Source organism: Leptonychotes weddellii, chromosome 6 (assembly GCF_054177405.1).
Source record: "Leptonychotes weddellii isolate Sample4059 chromosome 6, ASM5417740v2, whole genome shotgun sequence".
NCBI classification, from domain to species: Eukaryota; Metazoa; Chordata; class Mammalia; order Carnivora; family Phocidae; genus Leptonychotes; species Leptonychotes weddellii.
This window is the reverse complement of record NC_138374.1, coordinates 86,019,935-86,043,346: the sequence shown is the minus strand read 5'-3', so window position 1 is coordinate 86,043,346 and position 23,412 is coordinate 86,019,935. Positions and strand designations below refer to the sequence as shown.

The window sequence follows — 23,412 nt, the reverse complement described above, 5'->3', positions numbered from 1 at the left end:
GGGGTAGGGTCAGAGGGAGAAGCAGACTCCCCGCCGAGCAGGGAGCCCGACGCGGGACTCGATCCTGGGACCCCAGGATCATGACCTGAGCCGAAGGCAGCCGCTTAACCAACTGAGCCACCCAGGCGCCCCGAAACCTCCATTTTCTTACTGCGCAACTTCTGATAAAAAGTTAAAGTTTAACAGAGGTATAGGTTTAAACGTTCAAACTATATGATAAAATGAGGTATAGAGAATATCAGAACTTCAACTGATGTGGCTATTTAACTTAATTCAAATCAAATAAATTAAAAACTCCGTTCCTTATTAGCACCACTAGCCATCCTTCAAGTGCTCAGGAGGCACACATGGGTAGCGGCCACGTGCTGCATGCACAGATGAGAACATTCGCACTGCCAAAGAAAGTGTCACTGACAGCTGTGAATACACAGTCTCCAAGAAGAACAGGAATGGACGGCTTATTGATTTCCCTCCAATTACAGTAAAACTGAAAGAACCAGGATAGTGTGAGCGGGGCATAAATGCTATCCATTATATTTATATACAAATAAATCTGTAGATACAGGTTTATCTATATCAATATCTCTATACATTTATTAAATCTTACTTCATTCAATCAACAGATATTCACTAAGTGCCTACTATATTTCAGGCACTAAATATGCTTTGTCACTTATATTCATGTCTTGGCCACTCTGTTTAGATAATAGCTTTAGAAAGCTGGGCCAACTAAACCTTGCAATTCTTTGAGTATAAGACCTGCTGTAATAGATGAAAATAAATGTCTTCTGACATCGTATCTGCATAATTTGCTAAGAATTTCTCAAAAACTTCTGTAATATCTAGGAAAAGTTAACAATATTGGTAAGTACACAAAAATAACATATCAAAAATCACATCATTATGAAAATAATGCCTTAAACGGTGGCTAGACATAAAGCCATGCCATCAACTCACCAAAACTCTGACAAATCCATGTGAGATTTATAATACAATTTTACTTCATATTTAAAAAAAATTTTTTTAAGATTCATTTATTTGAGAGACAGCAAGTGAGGCGGGGGGAGGGGGAGTGGAGCAGAGGGAGTGAGAGTCCTAAGCAGACTCTACAATGAGCGCAGAGCCCGACACAGGGCTTGATCTCATGACCCTGAGATCATGACCTGAGCCAAAACCAAGAGTTGGGCACCTACCCCACTGTGCCACCCAGGCGCCCCTAAATTATTTAAATGAATAAAAAGCAACAGGCCCCTCAGTTAATATACTAATTCTCATTAATTTGATATATGCTCAGTTTAGTGCTCTTGTTACTACCACGTTGGGTTCTTCCTCACAAAAGTAACTGTTTTAAGCAGTGGCCTCATACATTATCTGAACTATACAGAATATCTCTGGTATGTTTTTCTTTGATAAGATTTTATTTACTTATTTGAGAGAGGGAGAGAGAGGGAGAGAGCAGGAGGAAGGGCAGAGGTAGAGACACAAGCAGACTCCCCACCAAATGGGAAGCCTGATGCGGGGCTCGATCCCGGACCCTGAGACCATGACCTGAGCTGAAATCAGACACTGAACTGACTGAGCCACCCAGGAGCCCCTGATATTTTTTAAAAGAGCAAAAGGAAAAAGGAACAAAGACTGGAATTAGGAAATAATGAATGTACCACACGTGATAAAAGTGTTATACTACGGTATGCCTCCCAATTATATAGTGACAATCTATAGCAATCTTTTAACCAATTAAGTAATTAGGAAGTTACAGTTTAGGGGGTGGTGCCTGGGTGGCTCAGTCGTTAAGCGTCTGCCTTCGGCTCAGGTCATGATCCCAGGGTCCTGGGATCGAGCCCCTTGTCAGGCTCCCTGCTCCGCGGGAAGCCCGCTTCTCCTTCTGCCCCTTCCCTCCCTTCATGCTCTCTCTCGCTTTCTCTCTCTCAAATAAATAAAATCTTAAAAAAAAAAGAGAGAAAAGAAAAAAAAATACTGTTTAAAACACCTACTAACATGTACATTTACTCAGAGGATAGGGATTTTTGTTTGTTTAAACAACTTCAATGTCTATCTTCCCCTGTGTGTGTATATAAATAAACAGGATACAAAGCAACCTTTGGAAAACTACAACTGGGGTAGGTGACTTAAAAACAAAGGTTGATTTTCCCATCCTCCACCAGTACTATGTGCTTTAATCCACGCAGTTAAATTTTGCAAAATGTTGCCACTGGTATGTCAAAGCCATTCTGAAAAATAAAGAAGACTCATGCCAAATAATAGGGTAAAACCATAAAGCGCTAGACCATAAGGAAGCTCCTTTACATAAAAGAGAAAGTAAGAGAAGGAGAAACAACACTAGCAGTATGTTGGGTCAAATGCCACAAAAAGGCTAAAAACTATTTGGGTAGAAGTTAAAGATTTTAAAAAGCCTTAATATCCCTGGCATTTCACTGAGGCAACAGTCTCCTAGGGAACCTCAGAGTATGCTTTGCTAATAGCCTGAAAGCCGAAGAGCTGCTCACTAACCAACCTTACACTTACTCAAGCTTAACTTACCCCATCATTCCAGTTGTAGCTTTCTTTTTTAAAAACAAGCCAGATCGTTGAGATGTTTCAAAGTACTGAACTCTTTATGAATTGTAATTTGTTTCTTCACAACAGAAACTCCTCACAAAGATAACTGCATTTTCTCTAAAATTTTACCTACTTAAAAAATCACTTCACGTTCCTAATATGTAATTAGTTTCTTTGAGCAAAAATAAGTTACCAGAAAAATAAGGAATTTAAGTCTGTTCTTAAAAACACAGAGAAAAGAAGGATATCATCCCTGGTTTTTGATCTACCACAGTAGTGCATTACTTTACTTTCAACTGAAAATAATTTGGATAGTGTTTAAGTAGCAGCTTAATCTTCAAACAGTAATTATATTCTAAGAAAATATCAGGTTTTTCCTGATTCCATAAAAACACCCAATCCAATCTATACTTCCACAACTACTTCTCATCTAATGATCTCATATCATTTTACATAAATGTTACTCAGTTTAATTCTTTTCCTGCTCTAAAAGTATTATTTGTGACAGGTTAATCAAAGAGTTATCAGTGGCAGTGCTTGGAACAAGAATGCTATATACCCAGATGCCTGTTTAAACCATTAAACTTATTCCACATTAAAAGCCCTCTGCTAGGTGACATTAAAAAAAAATTAATTTGAATTTTGATTAATTTGGGCTTTTCAGGTTTAACAGATTCCTATTTGTTTAATTACTTTCAGTTTGGGCTTATTGTGTGTGTGTGTGTGTGTGTGTGTCCACTGGCCCCCTTCTCTCTCCCAAAAATCTGTTTTTAAACAAGTCTTTCAAACTTTTCCCCCTGCAATCTTTACTCTCTGAATCTTACAGACAGAGCACTAAGGCCTAGAACCAGATGTTCTACAAATAAAACCCTCACTATAGTTACAGTATCCCCAAACATAATCTTTTTTTTTTTTTAATTTTTTTTTGAGATTTTTTTTTTTTTTTTTAAGATTTTATTTATTTATTTGAGAGAGAGAATGAGAGACAGAGAGCATGAGAGGGAGGAGGGTCAGAGGGAGAAGCAGACTCCCTGCCGAGCAGGGAGCCCGATGCGGGACTCGATCCCGGGACTCCAGGATCATGACCTGAGCCGAAGGCAGTCGCCTAACCAACTGAGCCACCCAGGCGCCCCCCAAACATAATCTTTTAAACTCTCACCTTTTATTGGTCTAATTATGATTTCAGAGGCCCGTGTTCTGAGAGAAGTCTTAAAGATTTTAACCTAACATTAAACCATAAACTTATATAATTGGATATATGATTAACAGTCTAAATTTATAAATGCAGAAAATGGCTAAGAACAAGTTGCAGTCTAAAACTAAGTGACAACAAGGCCAAGGAACCTTCTGCACCTCAGAAGCTTCTCTGGACATGTAAAGCACAGATCTGGACCCAGTCAAGGAGATATCTCTAAGTTAAGGGTGGGTTCATCCTACCTGAGTGAATCCAAGTTTGATTCGTCTTTGTTTGAAGGTCTTGGCAAATTGCTCAAGCTCCTCAAGGTCACTGGGCTCCTCCAAGCTGGGAGTGTCAATTCGCTTTGGTGTTGACTGGCTCTGTGGAAGTGTCTGAATTGGGGTTGCTGCTATTGTGCGTGTTGGGGTTGCTGGCTGTTACAAGGAACAGAAGGATAAGAGAACAAGCATACAAAATGATACACTGGAACGTGTTGCACGTGAACAACTTAAAGAAGCAGCTATATTCATAAAGAATTATGAAGACCATGTAACATCGTGGAAGGTACAACATAAGGCTCAGTGAGAAAAACAGAGTGTGAAACTGTGTGGACTATAATTACGGTTAAGGTTAAAAACATGTAAGTTCATGAAAAAGCTTAAATACTCAAAAATGAAACCATTATATTTGGGTTTTCAAATATATGTATGCATAAGATACATTTGTTCAGAGCATACGTAATGAATTAGACTTTATTTTAAAGAATCTATTTCACAAATATGCCACTTAATCTATAAGTTTCAAAACAGCTATCTTGTTTATCTTGTTTGTACCATATCTCCAACTTATGACACAGTATTATAAAAATAATAAGATTAAAATGATTTTAAGGGGAAAGTAAATCACCTACAGTTTAAATAACTTAACAGCTTCTTTTTTGTGTCTTTCTTTCCATAGACCTACATTTCTTTCCTTTTTTATCCTGCTTTTAATTTGTTGCACTAGGTTTATTTAATCTCTAAATGTTTCTCTCACAAGTTGTAAGTAATTTTCAAATCTTCAGTAACAAGTCATGCATCTCACTGATCAGAGTAACTTTTATGATAGGATTAAGACACTGGAAGGGGCCACAGGGCACAAAATCAAAACAGTAAACTTTGTTTTTGCTCAGGTATGACTGACACAAGCAAAGCTGCATATATTTAATGTATACATCTTGACGAGTTTGAAAGTAAGTATACATTCATGAATAGATACTGTCACCATACCCAGCGCCCTAAACTTACTCACTGCCTCTAAAAGGTTCTTCCCTCCCTTGGATCTACATTCTTAACTTTAACTATAATTATAGGATATATAATTTTATACTCTGCTTCATAATTATCATTTTCAAAGGCTAACTGAGGTGATATTATCATAATTAAACAATTTCTTCATTGCTAGACACTGTTTTTCACTAAGATAGTTAACACCAAAATGAAAAACCTTGTACATATGGTTCTTTTTCCCACCTTTGTAATTAGTTCTTTGAGATACATTCAGAAGTGATTTTCTATAAGATAAAGGGCACACCATAAATACACATCATGTTGGTTCTCACTACAAAATGCTAGTTTCTTCCAAGTGATTGTGTTAGCAGTTTTTAAAAATGTTTTGCTAAGTGAAGGAATGTATGGTACTTCACTATTGCCTTAATTTGAATTTCTCTTATTACTCAAAGTAAAATTTTTCCCATGTGTCAATAATTACCTGTATTTCTTTATCAATGGATTTATATCCATAGCCAATACATCTATTAATGGTCTCATTCTCATCCTTATTGAGCTCACCAGATGTTATAGATTAAGGCTTTGTGTGTTGTATCAGTACAAATAGATTTCCCAATCTGTTTTTTCCTTTTATTCTTCAGTGTACATAGGTTTTAAATTGTCATTTGGGTGAACTTTTTTTTCCCTTTCTAACATCTTATTGCTTCAAATCTGAGAAAGCTTTCACTTATTTCTAACTCAGATAAAATTCCTTTTAATAGTCTGCTAGCTTCCTCTATATATTTTTATATATATATATATTTATTTATTTATTTTTAAAGATTTTATTTATTTATTTGAGACAGAGAGAATGAGAGGGAGGAAGGTCAGAGGGAGAAGCAGACCCCCTGCCGAGCAGGGAGCCCGATGCGGGACTCGATCCCGTGACTCCAGGATCATGACCTGAGCCGAAGGCAGTCGCTTAACCAACTGAGCCACCCAGGCGCCCCTATATATTTATTTAAATCTATCTGAAGTTTATTTGGGGACATGAAGTAGTATAATCTTTTAAAGAAAATTTTAAATTTCCTTATTACACAAACATAAGGCTACTGTTTTGCTCACAAGCCGAGCGGAATCTGTCTGCCCTTGTGAGTATTTGTTAGTGGAAGGTGCTGCACACCCCACCCCCCCCAACCCGCCGACTACAACATCATTGCTGAGTTGACCCTTCCTGTGAAGTAGCCCAGGTGAGAGCTTACTGCCCAGGGTTACAGATGGAGTCTGTGGCTGTGAGTTCTCTTGTAATTTAAATGCGTCATAAACCCCAAACTTCGACCTGGATAGTAATATGCTCTTTCCAACTGAACCAACCGGCCCAGAAAACTACACAATAGACATGACACAGGCCTAGAACTGGAGTAAGCTCCTCTCTATCACCGTTTCAATGAAGACAACAAGTTCATCTCTATTAGATGTTGTTGACACTGAGTAATGCTCAACCTGACCATTTTAGAGGAGCCCAAACCAGCGCCAACCATGTCAGAATCCTGTGCAGCTGTACGCTTCCCAGTGAAACTGGTTGATAGGGAGAGGTGAATCTCAACTATCACACTGTTACTTCATCTCCAGGCTTGAAGTAACCCCGTTCTCAAATAATAAAGGACTAAAAATAGCTTGGGTACCTTTTGGTGGGGTGGTTACAGATAAGTTACCCCAACTCCAGAAATCTCAGGCTGGACTGGGCCAGATCTAGAAATGGTAGAGTAGAATTCAGTGAGCAGGAGTCAGGATGAAGCTACATAGCCCTGCCACTGTGTGCAGAGCGTGGAGGCCAGGAAGGAATTGCCGGTACAGGCTTTTTTCAAAACTCCAACCTCATTTTTATATGCAGCACAGTCACAATGAAGTGCAAATTTAAGTGTACAGTTTGATGTTTTGACAACTGTATATAGTTACAGAACTGCTGCGACAATTAAGATACAGAACATTTCTATCCCCCAGACAAGTTCCTTTGTGCTCTTTGCCACCAATCTCCACCCTTAGCCCCCAGCCCCCGGCAAGCACTGATAGGATTTCTGTTCCTATAGTTTTGTCTTCTAAAACACCATCCACATTGAATCATACAGTATGCTGTCATTCATGTTTGGCTTCTTTCACTTAACATAATGCTTCCAAAATTTATATATGTTGGTGAATGTTTCAGAAGTATATTTCTTTCTATTGCTGAGTAGTATTCCATCAATCACATGGACATGCCAAAAATTATGTTACCTATTCACTAGCTGTTGGACATTTAGGTTATTTCCAGTTTGGGGTGATGATGAATAAAACTGCTTTGAACATTTATATACAGGTCTTTGTGTGGACATATGCTTTCATTTCTAGGAGCAGAAGTGCCGGGTGATAAGGTACATGCATATTTAACTTTATAAGAAACTGCCAAACTGTTTGCACCAACTTGCAACCCCACTAACAATATATAAAAGAACCCAGTTGCTTTACACTTGGTATTGTCATAGTCTTTTTCATTTTGCCCATTCTAGTGGGTGTGTAGTGATATTTCATTTGCATTTCCCTGATAACTAATGATTTTGAGCATCTTTTCATATGGTTACTGGGCATTTGCATACCTTCTTCTTTGGTGAAGTATTTTCAAATATTTTGTACATACCCCCTTTTTAAATATTATTGAGTTGTGTGAATTTATTATAAATTCTGAAAACAAGTCTTATCAGATATAAATTTGAAGAATATTTTTTTCCAGTCTGTGCCTTTTCTTTTTATTCTTCTAACAAAAAATTTTTAATTTTTATAAAATTAAATTTACCCATTTTTTCTTTTATGATTAGTGCTTTTTGTGTCCTATTTTTTTTTAAAGATTTATTTATTTTAGAGAGAGAACACACACGTGAGAGCCAGAGGTGGGGCAGAGGAAGAGGGAAAAGGAAAGAAGCAGACTCCCTGCTGAGCTTCGTGAAGCCCAAAGTGGGGCTTGACCCACCACCCTGAGATCATGACCTGAGCTGAAATCAAGAGTCAGACGCTCAACCGACTGAGCCACCCAGACACCCCTTTTTGTGTCCTATTTAAGAAATCATTACCTTGGGGCGCCTGGGTGGCTCAGTTGGTTAAGCATCTACCTTCCGCTTGGGTCATGATCCCAGGGTCCTAGGATTGAGCCGGGCATCAGGCTCCCTGCTCAGTGGGGAGTCTGCTTCTCCCTTTCCCTCTGCCCCTCCTCCCACTCATGTTCTCTCTCTTTCTTAAATAAATAAATAAATAAATAAATAAATAAATAAATAAATAAAATCTTAAAAAAAAAAGAAGAAAGAAATCATTTTCTTTCCAGGGACACAAAGATTTTTCCCTAAGTTTTCTTCTAGAAGGTTAGGTCCATAACCCATTTCAAATTAATCCCTGTAAATTGTGTAAAATAAAATCAAGGTTCTTTTTTTGGGGGGGGGTCTATGGATAACCAAAGGCCTTCCTTTTCTCACTGAAATCCTTTGGCATTTTTGTGGAAAATCAGTTGGCCATAGATGTGTAGGTCTACTTACCCTTCTATTCTGTTTCATTTCTATCCATGTGCCATTATCATGCTATCTTCATTACTATAGCTTTATAACAATTCTTGACATGAGGTAGTCTTTCAACTTTTTTACTTTTCAAAATTGTTTGATTACTCTATGTCCTCTACAATTCCACATAAACGTTAGAAATACCATGCAAATTTCTATTTAAAAAAGCTGTTGGGTACTGACTGGAATTGTGTTGAATCCATAGATCAATTTGGAAAAGAATTCACATTTTAACATAAGCCTTCTGATTCATGAACATATTATATCTCTCCATTTGTTTAGGTCTTCTTTAATAACACTCAGCAATATTTTGTAGTTTTCAATGTGTAAGTCTTACAAATGTTTTGTTAAATTTATCTGTAAATATTTTTCCTCTTAATTTCAACTTCCAAACAATCCTTCTTAATACTGATTGATTACAAGAATCTAATCCTACATTCTTGCTAAACTCACTTACTAATTCCAGCAGCTTTCTGTAGATTCTTTAGGATTTTCTACATAGACAATCATGTCCTCTACCAATTAAGACAGGTTTACATCTTCCTTTCTAATCTACATGTCCTTTATTTTTTTTCTTGTGTTACTGCACTGCTAGGACCTACAGTACAAGCCAGATAAGTGGTAACAGTGGACATCCTTGCCTTATTCCTGATCTTAATGGGGAAGTATGATGTAGGGCCCTTTTTTTTTTTTTTTGTAGATGCCTTAGTAAGGTTTGAAAACTATTCCTAGTTTGCAAGACTTTTTATCATAACCAGATGTTGAATTTTGTCAAATCTGGCAATGTGCTAATGATAACTTCCAAGATTATAGACAAAGAGAATCTGAAATGGAAGGGGGATTCAGGATCAGTCAGTTCAATCACCTAATTTACAGAAGAAGAAATGAAGGTCCACAGAGGTGAAATGACATGCTCAAAGTCACAGCTGTTTACAAAACAAACTAGATCTAAAGCTTAAATCTCAAGATGCCTACGCATATGCATTTTTTATAATTTACTTCTAGTAGAAATGAGCTAAAGCAACATCTTAGAGGTGAGAGGAAAGAAAACACAAAGATCAGAACTTCTTTGCAATTTCTGAGAAAGTGCAAAGGACAATGATGTGTTTTAACTGAGGCACTAGGTTTCTAATGCAAGTGGTAATCTCTACTGCCAACTACGGGGAGGGGTCAGGGAAGACGAGAGGATGGCCAAACAGCCAGAACTCATTACTCATTTGCCACTAACAAAGTTATTCTTTATAAACATATAAGAAAATAGGAACTCCCTGAAGATTTTCAAAGACTACATCAATTTGGTAGCATTGCTTTACCAAGCTGGTAAGTCCTATTTTGAATCTTTGATCACTTTGTGAAAACTATCTGGATTATTTTTATTAGGGTATTATGGGGTTCTGCTGTGTTTTTATAATTTAACAAAGTCCAAGAATCCCTCAAAACATCAAGACAAGAGAAAGCAAACCTCAATGGGAGAAAACTGACCTGGGAGGTGAGGGTGATGCTTGGCTGCGACTGTAGGAGGTTGGCTTGGCTTTGCTGAGGTAGTTGCGTTAAAAGATTTTGCGCTTGCAGGAGACCTGTAAAACAAAAACGTGTCATGTGAGAAACACTAAAGATTACTTTGAACATATGACAAAATAGAGAATAAGAAAGCGAAGTGAAAATTTCCAGCTGATCTCTTGATAGTTTTTTTTTTTTCCTTAAAGATTTTATTTATTCATTTGAGACACAGAGATACAGAGAGAGAGAGAGAGAGAGAAAGCATGAGCAGGGAGAGAGGCAGAAGGAGAGGGAGAAGCAGGCTCCCCACTGAGCCAGGAGCCCGATATGGGGCTCGATCCCAGGACCATGGGATCATGACCTGAGCCGAAGGCAGACGCTCAACCATCTGAGCCACCCAGGCGCCCCCAATCTCTTCATAGTTTTATCAGTCTTAAAACTCTTAATGTCTTATTTGCCTAAAATTCAATCTTGTTAAATACAAGTTGGGCAGAAGACATGGAACATTAAACTAAAACTGATGTATGTATTTGATACGGTGTCTGACAATCTCTCTGATCAGCCAATCCTTTATTTTAGTAAGGAATGGATGAAAATGAAGAAGTACTCTATACAAAAGCAGCTTGAAACTCTAAAAAGAGCTCACCTTCTTAACCCAGAATCCATTAGAAACTGCCAGTAGATGTTGGACCAGAGAACTGTCTGGTTCATGAAAGGAGCAAGCTATCTATTAAGAAGTGGAATAGGTATTTACACAATGAAAGATTTTAGAATGAACCATCAAGAAGAAGAAGGCTAAAGGACAGAAATAATGAGGAATTGGTAGAGATGCACTAGTGTTTCTTGGGATGAAGTCTTGATACCCTGAATCTCTCTACACTGACTCCATTAACCAATCTTACAAACATGATTGAACTTAACTGTCTGATACAGAAGTGACACAATATTTACCACTAAAAGGCCTTGAACTTTTTTTTAATAACTCAAAAACCTGCAACTTCTAATATAACATCCTGTCCCTTCCCAAACTTTAAGAGAAAACAAATGATTGTTAGAAGCATATGCTTTTAATGCCCAGCCCACCTTTTTAAATACATTCTCAAGAAAAACTATCAAAATACTAGAAGTAATTTATGTTGAAGGATTTCATTTAGATTGTTGGCCAAACTCTTGGATCCCCCCTAGTGATTAAACAGATGAAAGGCATTAAAGGACAACTTCAACATGTGGTATGCGTGACCAAAAAATGTATTTTTCTTAACATGATACTGAGTTTGAAGTTAGAGTAAATGTAATAAAAACACTGTGCTCATGGAGTTCCAGGGCCAGAATGACAGCAGTGGATGTAGGAGCCCCCAAAGGAGAGCCCCATGTACCGCGGGCAGGTGCGGGGGAGGTGCTCACCCTGCTGGCCCTGGGGCGTCTGGGAGATGATGAATTGCGCTGGTTGCAGGTTGGTGGTCGGATGCACCAACACAAACTGCTGCAGGTTGAGATTCTGCTGCTGAAGCTGCTGCAGCTGCTGCAGATCCTAGAAAACCAGAATTACACCACAGATTAGAGATCCTGAAATCAAAACTCCCTGAATCATACGGTTCCCAGATGATGAACTGTGGCATCCAAATAAAAAAGAGTCAATATTTTACAATATTTTCCATTCTTCGGAACAGGGTACGCCTGGGTATGTTCCCAAAGAAGAAGCAAAGAAGAAACCTGGAGCGGCCATAAGGACTGATGATTTCTGTGGGTAGCTACTGCGTCATGACTTAGGCCAAACCTGATTTCCAATAGTTATTTCAAATTTCCTCAGAACAAATGGTTACAGTTGAGTGTTGTAACATGTAAAGACCAATATGGGTTTTAAAAATCAAGTGAGAAAAGAATATGTTGAGTTTTTAAATATTCAACTGATCTTTCTCTTAAGTAAAAATGGAGAGCGCTAAGTTTGAATTTGCATCAATAAATTAAAATATCTATAACGATTCATTAAATTTGGCACCAGTCTAACTCAACTGAGAAATCAGTGTAAAAATACCTAAAAATAGCTATCCACATAAAAATCCAAGCCATAGCATACTAAACTTGCTTATCTTGGTTTAGCGTTTCATAATTTTCAATGTGTTTCCATGGCACATTATCTTATGAGAATAATGTCAACATAGGGTTCTCAAATCTTACACACTAAAAACATTGTATTTGGTGAGGAAGAAAGTGGCCAAAATTAAACATTATCTTGATAAAGCTTGTATATAATGGTCATAAAAATTAGTCTGACGTCTATTCTTTTTTTTTTAAGATTTTATTTATTTATTTGACAGAGAGAGACAGCGAGAGAGGGAACACAAGCAGGGGGAGAGGGAGAGGGAGAAGCAGGCTTCCCCGCAGAGCAGGGAGCCCGATGCGGGGCTCAGTCCCAGGACCCCGGGATCATGACCTGAGCCGAAGGCAGACACTTAACGACTGAGCCACCCAGGCGCCCCAGTCTGACATCTATTCTTTACTCATATAGTTAACTGGCTCTTTTTCAATGTCTAGTCAAACTCTAGGTACGATGTAAATCCACTTCTGCACTTCTGAGTCTTCTCTAGGGGGACAGAGATCATTGTCTAGCACTAGACTTGTAAGAATTCTTTCTATGACATACTGATATGACTACCGGTACTTTTTTCCTCTCCTTGAGATAAAGGATTTCATTTACCTTTCTTCCTTGGTAGTACTGTCTATGCCTCTTAAATAACTTTTTATTATCTGTGGATACTTTGCCCTAAAATGTGAATACTGAAACCAAACAACATTCTAATGCAGTTCTGCACGGAGTTAATCACTCTGTAGCAGAGATGACGTGCCACCTCTCTCACACGAGTGGCAACATTCACTGCAGAGCACATGAAAGAACCCATGCCCGCCATAATTAGCTAATTAAAATAAATACAGTAATCCCCTGCTTCAGAAATATGCCAACTAATTATTCAAGAATTGTCACTTAATATAAACAGTTATTCAAATAATCAGTTATGTGTTTATAATATCAACTCAAATAAGCAAACAAATGTATTATTTCTAGTGCAGTGGTAAGGAAGGCTACCACACACTTCCCCGATCTAGAGCTTCTCACGTCCTTAAGGGCCCACACTAACCATCAGGAAGTGAATTTTATACTAAAGGAAACCTGCCGTTTTCTGCCTCCCCTTCGTGCCCAAGCCCCAGGAGAGACTCACCTGTGCGATCTGTATGGGCTGAGACAGGGGGATCTGCGTCATGGGCGTGGCGGCGGAGGCTGAGATGGTGGCCCCAGCAGCACTGTGCTGTTGGCTGGCGGAATGCTGCTGCACGGCTGCGGCCAGCAGCTGGGCCTGGGCCTGGGCCTGCTGGAGCAGTAACTGCTGCTGGGCTGGCGTCAAAGTAAGCTGAACAGAAGTACAACAAACATTCGGGAAGGTGTGAAGGACAAGGGCCCCTACTACAAGCCAGGTGGTATAAGACCCTAGCGGCCCAACTTCATGTAGGTAGCATGAGACTAGAACGTTCATCAGCAATCAAGCTACCATTACTAGCAGAACGGTTACATTAAAACGGTGGTTCTCACTCTGGACTGCATCATTCAAGCTCATCCAGGGCCCCAGAGTTCAGGCAAAAAAGTAATTAAGTAGTAAGCAGGAAAAAAAGGAATCAGTGCTGACAGGATATGAAAAGAAATTTACACCCAACAGAACAGCAAGTGATTAGTCAGATGAATGAGGAACAAGGATGCTGGATCTGACCACGGAAAGAACTGATAAGGCCCAGCTGCTTCCCATTAGCATGAATCTCTGCCATATTCCATCATTTCCATTATGTCCGAAGATATGACTAAAGAATATGAGCTCCATTTGTTTCTTTTCCAAGTCTCCCTACAGCCCCTCCCTAACCCAGTCTTTTCTATTATTGAAAGCACTGGGTCTCTGCAACTTTACATCCCCTTTCCAACACATTATCTCGGTGAAACAGGTGGTGACAGCCGCTCTCTCTACATGCAAATGAATCCTAATGCCCAGGTTTCAGAGAAGCTCCAGCCACATGAACCTGGAATCCCAAGTGTCTCTTACTATTGTAGACACTAATCACCCAAAACAAACCCAAACAGTAAAACAGGAAATGTATTTAGAGCAGATTTAAACTTGCTTTCATAACGCAACTTATTTCAAACACAAAGTAGTAAGTGTGTTTTGCCTTCCTTTTGGTGGCATGATCTGATCAGACAAGAAGGAATCCTAGACTATCTCTCTCTCTCTTTTTAAGCTTCTCTTTTTTTGGTAATCTCTACACCCAACATGGGGCTTGAACTCACTACCCTGAGATCAAGATTCACATGCTCTTCCAACAGAGCCAGCCAGGTGCCCCACCTTGGAATATATTAAGTGCATTCACTTAGTGGCACAACTCTCCTTCTAAAAGGGTCCAATACAATTCGCGCATTGGAGGCATAAGAATCAAAATCAAACCATTCAAAAACTTAATACCTATCAAGGTATATTTGACTATAAATATTTTATATAATACATAAACATACTAATCTTTGAGGAGATTTTTATTTTTACTTATCTTAAATTTTATTTAAATTCAATTAATTAACATAGTATATTATTAGTTTCAGAGCTAGAGCTCAGTGATTCATCAGTTGCATATAACACCCAGTGCTCATTACATCACGTGCCCTCCTTAATGCCCATAGCCCAGTTACCCCATCCTCCCCCACCTCCCCTCCAGCAACCTTCAGTTTGTTTCCTATGATTAAGAGTCTCTTATAGTTTGTTTCTCTTGAGGGGATTTCTAAAATAGTTTCGCGACAATTCTTAAAAGAGCCTTTCCACTACCAAGACATACTTAACTAAAATAAAGGAAATAAAAATTTGTGTGGGTTGATGTGATGTGAATTCAACAATAACAAATAACTCTTCCTTACCACTCTCCTAGCCTCTCCACCCACAAAATAACTTAACAGCAAATGTTTAACACTGGAAAATATTTTTGGTGTCTTAGAGCAAAGAGAGCTGAAAAGTTAAAAGTTAATATATTCATAAAGGCCAATTTATTACCAATAATAGTAAATGACATTTATCGACTGTTACGTGCCAAGCACCGTTCGTTCTTTGAGTTTTACAAATATTGTTACTCTTACTCTTTGTAACAATATTGTGAAATAGCATCTTACATGGATAACATCTCCGTTTCACTGAAGGAAAACTGAGGCACAGGGAGATGAAGTAATTAGCCCATACAGCAAACTGCAGAGCCAGGATAGGAGACCAGAGGTTTCGTTTGAGAACATTACACAGTAACTTAAAGAAAATGTTTTTCTTTTGTAGGTACTAGTCCTTTCTTTAACTTCTACTCTGCAGCAATATTGGAACTCCAAACTGATCACTCTAATTTCATCATTGTAATGGTCTCAATCACAGGATGACTCCACTGCATGATGAAGCAGCAGCTGAAACTGGAGTTTAAAGAAGTCTTTAGCTTATCTAGAGCATCTGCAAAAGTAAGAAAAGATACCCTGAAAACGTATGACAGAGATAATTCCTTTTTCAGAGCTGCCTATAGTATAGAAAATGCCTTAAAGAAAACAGCGTCAGGCATAGCAAACTGTTCTAACCCAAGCATTGGCCAGTGGCCGTTGTGACACAAAGAAAGCTTACTAGAATTCTCCCAGTGAAGACTCACCCCAGTTATCTGTCCTCCGGCCAGCATGAGTTGGGTCTGGGGGATGGCTGCTTGCACTGAAGGCTGCTGGGAGGGCTGGCTGGGCTGCTGGGAGTCCCCCGATTCTTCATTAGGTTTAGACTGAGGTGGGTGGGTGGTGGTGGGAAGGAATAAGAGATTTCAAATAATTGATTAAAAAACCTATACTTATTTACAACATGGATTTATCTAGTCATGAGTTTTCTGGTTTCATTCTTTTCCTTTCCTATTAATCTCTGTATTTTCCTAATTTTAACACAGTAAGTTTTTAGACTTTTTTTCCTTTAAAAATCACATTTATTATTTGTTGTTTTCTAACTATAAAAGAAATGACCAAATACGGTACACATAAAAGTAGAAAAATAAAATATAAAAATTATCCACAATACAAGTTTTTGGTGTGGACTTTTTGTTCCAATGCCAGCGAAGCTGCAATTACAACTTTTAAGAAGAAAAAATAATTGGGTCCTCCACAAATCAACAGGATTGTTTAGAAACCCCAATCCTCAACTTCGGAAATAAGGAGAAAGGGAAGAGCACATTCTCAATCCATTTCTACATTAGACCCTCCATCCCAACATTCTAAGATGTATTTTGGTGGTCAGCCTGAAACTTCCTTATATATCATCTCAGAAATTGGTTACTTGACCTACAGAAGTTTTCATCTAATATTTAAAATAACTGTAAATTTAGCATCTCCCATCAAGTAACACACAAATTTAGAGGGAAAATGCTGCAGTCAAGAGGGAAAGAGGACATAGTCCTAAAAGGGACACTAAGGGGAAATTTTATGGTAATTAAAACTGGTTATGCAGAGCATTAAAATTCTGCATAGATTTGCATACTTCCCACCACCTGTTTTGGGGACTGCAGCAAGGCTAATTAACATAAAGGCTCTGATTAATTCTGCCAGTCACTGAGAGAGAATTACAGTGCAGGACTGTAAACACGCCGTACTGGAGAGACAGTCTGTTTGCCAACATCTCTCGAAGGGATGGAAGTTTACCATGGCAACCAAGGCAATTTTCCGCCTCCTCTCCCTCAGAAGGGAAGGTCACATTATCTCCTTTTCTCTTCTCTTCTCCCTGCCATGTGTTACTAGGTCCATATTCCACTGGGTTTCATGGAATGCTCAACCCAAGGTCTTTAGTCATTAGCAACACTGAAATCAATCTTCTAGAATAGGGTTTTCTCCTCTTGACTGTTAGTAACCCAAACACTATAAGGAAAGGAAACTGGAGATCAACTGAACTATGGAGTAATGCATAATAACTGAACTTTGCATGTTTTACCATATGATTTATATCAGCAAAGTAGCCAGATTTAAATTTTGTTTTTAAAATTTTGACTGTATGAAGCCCGTCAATGACTATAACAGGTTTAGTTAGAAACCTTAGAATCATAGCATTTTAGAGCAAAGAGGAACTTTGGCAAGCTTCTAAACTCCCTACTTAAATAAATGTAAGAGAAAAGGAACCCCAGGAGGTTAAGTGACTTGCTAAAGGTCACACAGCTAGTTAGTGGCAGAGTGAGAATGTAAACCTAAGACCTTTGTATCTCAGTCCAGTGTTCTTTCCTCTACACTATAAAATGACAATTAAAAAAGACATCTGGAAACAGAAAGGGCATTAAGATTTATCTGGCTTTGTGTTTAGGTATGTGTTATCACTGTATAACTTAGAAACAGTTTACTAAACTTACGTATCCAACTCTGAAAGTACACTTTTCTTGTTCACCTTTTGTCATTCACAGTAGCATAATATGAACTGGATTTTCATTAATGTCAATGATTATCATTATTTGGAACTCAATGACATTAGGTAATAAAAAAAGGTAATACTTCTAAATATTTCCTATTATAAAATTATTGCATGCTCATTATAAAAAATCCGAAAAATATGGTAAAAATGTGTAAAACTGATCCATAATCCCATGACCCAGCTTACCTGTACATTTAAAGACTGAGCAGCAGCCTGTAAACTTGTTCCAGCGAGCTGGACCTGAAAGTAATCAGGTAAAGTTCTAGTCTGATACTGTTGACATCCATCATTATAAGCTGACATCAACAAGTATTTCAAGAATCTCTACTAAGTGCATGTCACTGAGTTAGAGCTGAGAACACAAAGAGGCCTATCTTATAGGGTTAAAACTTTATGGACAAGATCACAGTTCCTCTACCTCCCACCAGAAAGTGCTGTTAACATTTCTTTTCTAAAAATGTTTTCCCATACTAAGCTAGCATCATCAGACATGCCATACTGTATTAGGCATTCCTTATATAACATCCTGTTTGTATTCACTGGACATTTAGGTTCTAAAAACTTAATTCATCTTCCATTGTATTAAAGAACACGTAAGAACAAGCTACTTATATACATTATTTTTATCATTATAAACAATCAGAATAATCTACTCATTCTAATTTCAAAATTTTCATGTACATATCAGAGTAAAAACCTTACATATATATACACAGTCAAGTTCTTAAAACATTTATAGTCATAATTCAAAACTGCTGGCTGAAATAAAGAATCTGTCTTATAAACCACACATGAAAGTGTCATAATATTTATTTAATATATTTTATGCATTCAGAAAGCTAAAACCATGATTATATTAGAATAAGGATCATTATTTGACAACCATGTTAATTATAACTGATTCTGGCAAGTGTCATCAATGGATGATGCTTTAACGGTGAAATCTGAGGAATAACATGATAGTTCCATATTCTCAACTCTCTCTCCATAGATATTTACTAATTACAAAAAGTAATTAAATGACACATGTGCCTTCTGGTATGATCCACTAAGAACACAGCATTACTTACGTTGTATTCCTCCCCAAACCCAAACTGAGCAACACTATACAAAATAACTAGTTTGTATTCTTCAAAAATGTCAATGTCTTGAAAACAAAGAAAGACTATGGTGGGAGAGAAAGAATATAAACTAGGGTAGAATAAATGGAAGCCTAAATTAGAATGGCAACAGTCAGCATAAAAAGTAGTTAACATGAGAGGCATTCCAAGGTACTACAGAGGATCCTGGCAAATGAATGGATATAGACAAAGAAAAAAGTCATGAATTATTCCAGGGTTCAAATCTGAGAGACTGGAAAAAAGGTAGTGTCATTGACAGGAAGCCAATAAGTTCCATTTTGGATATATCACACAGCATCAAGGTTTCCTAAAGTTAAATACAAGTGTTGATATGGAGCTCAGGATAGAGTTCAGAGCTAAAGTGAACAGACTGCTGCCCTTTATTTAAAACTAATAGTCCTGTTAGTAGATAAGAGCCCTCAGAAACAAACCTAGACATTTACAGAGAACATATTTTAGATGCAGTGTAATCAAGGGAGGATTATCTGAAAAGATAGTTATGTTTAAGACCCAAAGGCTAGGGGTGCCTGGGTGGCTCAGTCGTTAAGCGTCTGCCTTCGGCTCAGGTCATGATCCCAGGGTCCTGGGATTGAGCCCTACATCGGGCTCTCTGCTCAGCGGGAAGCCTGCTTCTCCCTCTCCCACTCCCCCTGCTTGTGTTCCCTCTCTCGCTGTGTCTCTGTCAAATAAATAAAATCTTAAAAAAAAAATTATAAGACCCAAAGGCTAAAAATTCAGCCAAAGAGCCAGAGGAAAGAGTTTTGGGTACAAAGATTTAAAGGAGATAAAGTTTCTATGTGATTTTATTTAAATCATGTTGTTTCTGGGTAGACGTTTGTTGAGGAAGAGGATAGTTACAGGTCTTAAAGTATCTCCTCATGGATTATTTCTGGAATTTGAAATTTATATTATAGTTGTATAAAAGAATGCTGTTTTTAGGAAAAATGTGATGAAGTATTTAGAAGTAGAAGGTCATAGTGCCTGCAACTTACTCTAAAATGATTTTATTTATTTATTTGACAGAGAGAGACAGAGCGAGAGCAGGAACACAAGCAGGGAGAGTGGGAGAGGGAGAAGCAGGCTTCCTGCGGAGCAGGGAGCCCGATGCGGGGCTCAATCTCAGGACCCCGGGATCATGACCTGAGCCAAAGGCAGACGCTTAACGACTGAGCCACCCAGGCGTCCCTGTATATACATTTTTTATATGTGTGTTTGTACACCCACATACACACACACACACAGAGCAAAGATAGTAAACAGTAATAGTTGGTGATTCCAAGTGAAGGACTTTCAATTGAAAACTGTCCTATAGTTGTAACTTTTCTATAGATTTGAAAATTTTCAAAATAGAAAGTTGAAAATAAAAAGTGAGAGCATCCCTTTACCACTTCATTTAGCTACCTCCCAACATCCTTCAAAACTTAGCTCAAAAGTCATCCTCTCTATGATAAATGTCTTAGATTATACAGGTTGAGCTAATTATTTCTACCTCTCTATTCCCATACAACTTTACCATTCATTTATTCAGTAAATAATTACTTAACATCTATTATAATTTGGGCTCTTTGGAAAATGCTAGGATAAAGATAAATAAGAAAAGGTTCCCATCTTCATGGAACTTATGGGGTGACAGATCTAAAGTCATCTACTTTGTATTTGTGTACACACATTTATAATTATTTTAAGGAAAAGGTCAGAGTATGAACCTGGTCAATAAGAGGGCTAGAAATAGAAGGTAAGTGTCACATTCGTGTTAATTATGTGTCTAATCAGATGGTGAGCAATTCTGAGGGGACTGACATCTTGATGGAGAATTCAGTGATGTCATGATTTCATATCCAATTCACTGATTTAAAGTCCTTTGGTTTAGGGGATATTGAAGATTCAATGATTTTGGTAATCAGCTGGAGACCTTGGAGCTGAGTAAGAGTTGTACTCTTCTTAGAATTCGGATCCAATGGAGAAAAGACTGCATATCATCTATGTACCTTTGGGGATTTTTTAATATGTTTTGACCACCACAAATTTAAGCCAGATAGAGGCTTAATATGTACCACATACATTGACTACCAAAAATGTTATTCCTCTAAGAAACCAGAAAACTTGTTGGAGGCTATAAATGTTTTTATTTTTTAATTTTGTTTTTTAAAGATTATTTATTTATTTGAGAGAGAGAGTACACAGAGTGAGAGGGAGAAGCAAACTCCCTGCTGAGCAGAGAGCCTGATGTGGGGCTCAATCCCAGGACCCTGAGATCATGACCTGAGCTAAAGGCAGATGCTTAACCAACTGAGCCACCCAGGTGCCCCCAACAAATGTTTTTAGAAGAAAATTGACATGAAAATAACATTTTTGGTTTTCTATAATATATTCTTAAATTATTTTAGATGCTAAATCATCTTAATATTTTATCTAGAAGTTTCATATAGAAGTTTCTCTACTTCGAAAAACACAAACAAAGCTACGCAGCTGAGCAAAAGTGTGTCACAGCTAGGGCCTCACTCCAGTAGGAGACGCTAATTGCTGCCTGTATAGTAATCCTTTGAATTTGTGAATAAATGGGCTTTAGAGGACCTTTCTAAAATTGCACCTATTTCAAGTGCAGGAGCTTCTTTTATATAAAGTTCAGGTAGTCTAAAGACAGAATTTATGAACTCAGAAGACATATGAAGACACATTTTATGAGAACATATTCTGAATTGAGAGCCTTACACAGGTCTTGGGCAATGGTGGCTACATCCTTTTGGATGACTCTGTAATCTACTACCTTCAGTGAGCCATCACAGACCCACAGTGACAAAAACAGCAACCCGGTTGTTACGTGTATTCCATTCATAACAAAGAATTCTTTTTTTCACAAAGCTGTGAGGTCAATAGCTATAGAGTCAATTAAACTAAGAATCTAACCATTCAAAAGGACACAATCAGATGTGATTAGCACCAGGCTTTAATCATTTTAAAAAGTCCCACATACTGAAATAACTTCCCCAGGCCTTAACATTCCATGCCTCCAGTTTTTACTCTCACATATGGTTGAGCAGAGCATTCTACCTGATGGAGATGTCCAAGGAAAGCCTGGGCCTGGGCTGTTGAGATTGCTCCTCCAACAGGCACAGGCTGCTTCTGAAAGTCCAGACCATTGGTTTGTGTGCCTAGAAAGCAAGCAAAAGCATGTAACTATTAAAAACAAACTCCACTTCAGTCACGAGCATTTATCAGGTATCTATTTTGTATTAGTACTTTCCTAAGTACCTCCATGGATGAGAGGGATTTCAAAGAAAGATGAAATACAGTAAAATGTTTTCTCCTCTCAAGGGAGGACTGTAGGACAAGTAAATGAACACAAAGGTTAGGAAACAAACAAAAATATAATGACTTCTAATCATAAGACGGTGTCACAGAATTCAGAAGTGATGCAGTGATTGGGGTCAGAATAAGCATGGCACTTACAAGCATTAAGGAAGACAGTATCACTACTACTGTTGTAAAGAATGGTATGAGACAGACTTCCAAGGAGGAACTGAAGCTCTCTTCTGGTATCCCCCTTCTCAAGATTTGGCATGGGCAGAAGAAATTCACTAGTGACTTTGCAAGATGATTTATTCTTAACTTATACTTTTAATACATGACAATCTGATGGCAAAAACAACCATTTACATGATAAACAAAATAGTTTTACTAATTTCTTGAATCCTAAAGCATATATCTAATTAGCAAGAGCCCTGCTGTTATTATAATCTTCCAAATGTTATGCCTGTGTATTTTAACCACTTATGCTGCAATCTGATGCTAGAATAGGACCAATTTATGGAAAGACATACCATCCTAATATTCAGAAATATTTTTTAAGGATATAATACATTGTTTACAAACTAAAATATCCAGATATTATTTAGAAATTTCCAGAATTCCTTGTACTCAATAAAATGTAACAGGAACCTGCAAGAACCACTGAGGCACATGAATGTGGTACTGAACTTCCATTTCCTACCACCCTAACAACCCGTCTGCCCATCCTCATTCCTGTGTGTACACACACGGAGCACACCAGTCAGGACAGGATAAGCCAGAACCTTAAGGTAGTATTTCTAAATGGCTACTCACTTCTGCCATTATATATCCTAACTAACTTCTAGCAAATGTATCCCTTTAATAGAATAATGAGGTAGATTACATGACTCAAAACAACTATTTAAGGTTTCCTTGAGATAATTATAAAAGGAGTGTCTATATATTTCACCTGCTTAAAACCTCACAGTGATTTTTCTTTTATGGTTTTTTCCTAGCTTCCCATAAATAGAAAACAAAAGAACTATCTAGACATATACAGTCAATGAAATTAAAAGGGTATATATCAGATAATGAGAAACTAGTATGAAATAAAATTTAAATTAGGGTCACTTTCATAGGCCACATATAGAAGCTTCATTATTTTAAAGTTACACGTTTTGTCATTAGCTGCTCTCTATTTCTACGTAGAAAATCATTACTTAGGTTGATTTTAAGATTGTGCATCCTTAGAGAATTATGCTCAATATATATTACATAAATCCACAAGGCTAAATGAAGATGAGATTTTGAAAAACAGAGACAAGCACTTAGAGATTAACACATCACCAATACAGGAAGTCTTCCAGAACCAAATATTTCACTCTCATGGAGACCATGAAAATTCTACACACTGGTTCCACTTTCAAGTTGCCACAAAAATGATATACCCCTTGTAACTCACAAAGCACTATACGATAA

At 37.8% G+C, this 23,412-nt stretch overlaps 1 protein-coding gene and 1 long non-coding RNA gene across 8 annotated transcripts in view; both read right to left on the bottom strand.

Annotated features, from left to right (window-relative positions):
* The window catches only part of POU2F1 (POU class 2 homeobox 1), a 183,415-nt gene that overhangs the window by 34,187 nt on the left and 125,816 nt on the right, over window positions 1–23,412 (bottom strand). For all 7 annotated transcript variants that reach the window (XM_081824529.1, XM_081824530.1, XM_081824526.1 and 4 more), the window contains 7 exons: window positions 21,715–21,815; window positions 17,729–17,782; window positions 15,765–15,884; window positions 13,283–13,471; window positions 11,469–11,595; window positions 10,047–10,141; window positions 3,997–4,170 (listed from right to left, as the gene is read on the bottom strand). In XM_081824529.1, the coding sequence (XP_081680655.1) occupies window positions 3,997–4,170; window positions 10,047–10,141; window positions 11,469–11,595; window positions 13,283–13,471; window positions 15,765–15,884; window positions 17,729–17,782; window positions 21,715–21,815 (860 nt within the window). The remainder of the gene's footprint in view (window positions 1–3,996; window positions 4,171–10,046; window positions 10,142–11,468; window positions 11,596–13,282; window positions 13,472–15,764; window positions 15,885–17,728; window positions 17,783–21,714; window positions 21,816–23,412) is intronic.
* LOC145722274 (uncharacterized) lies at window positions 7,852–10,038 on the bottom strand. Its single transcript, XR_014146414.1, has 2 exons — window positions 9,686–10,038; window positions 7,852–8,097 (listed from the first exon to the last, which is right to left on the bottom strand). It is a non-coding gene; the product is annotated as an uncharacterized LOC145722274 (long non-coding RNA).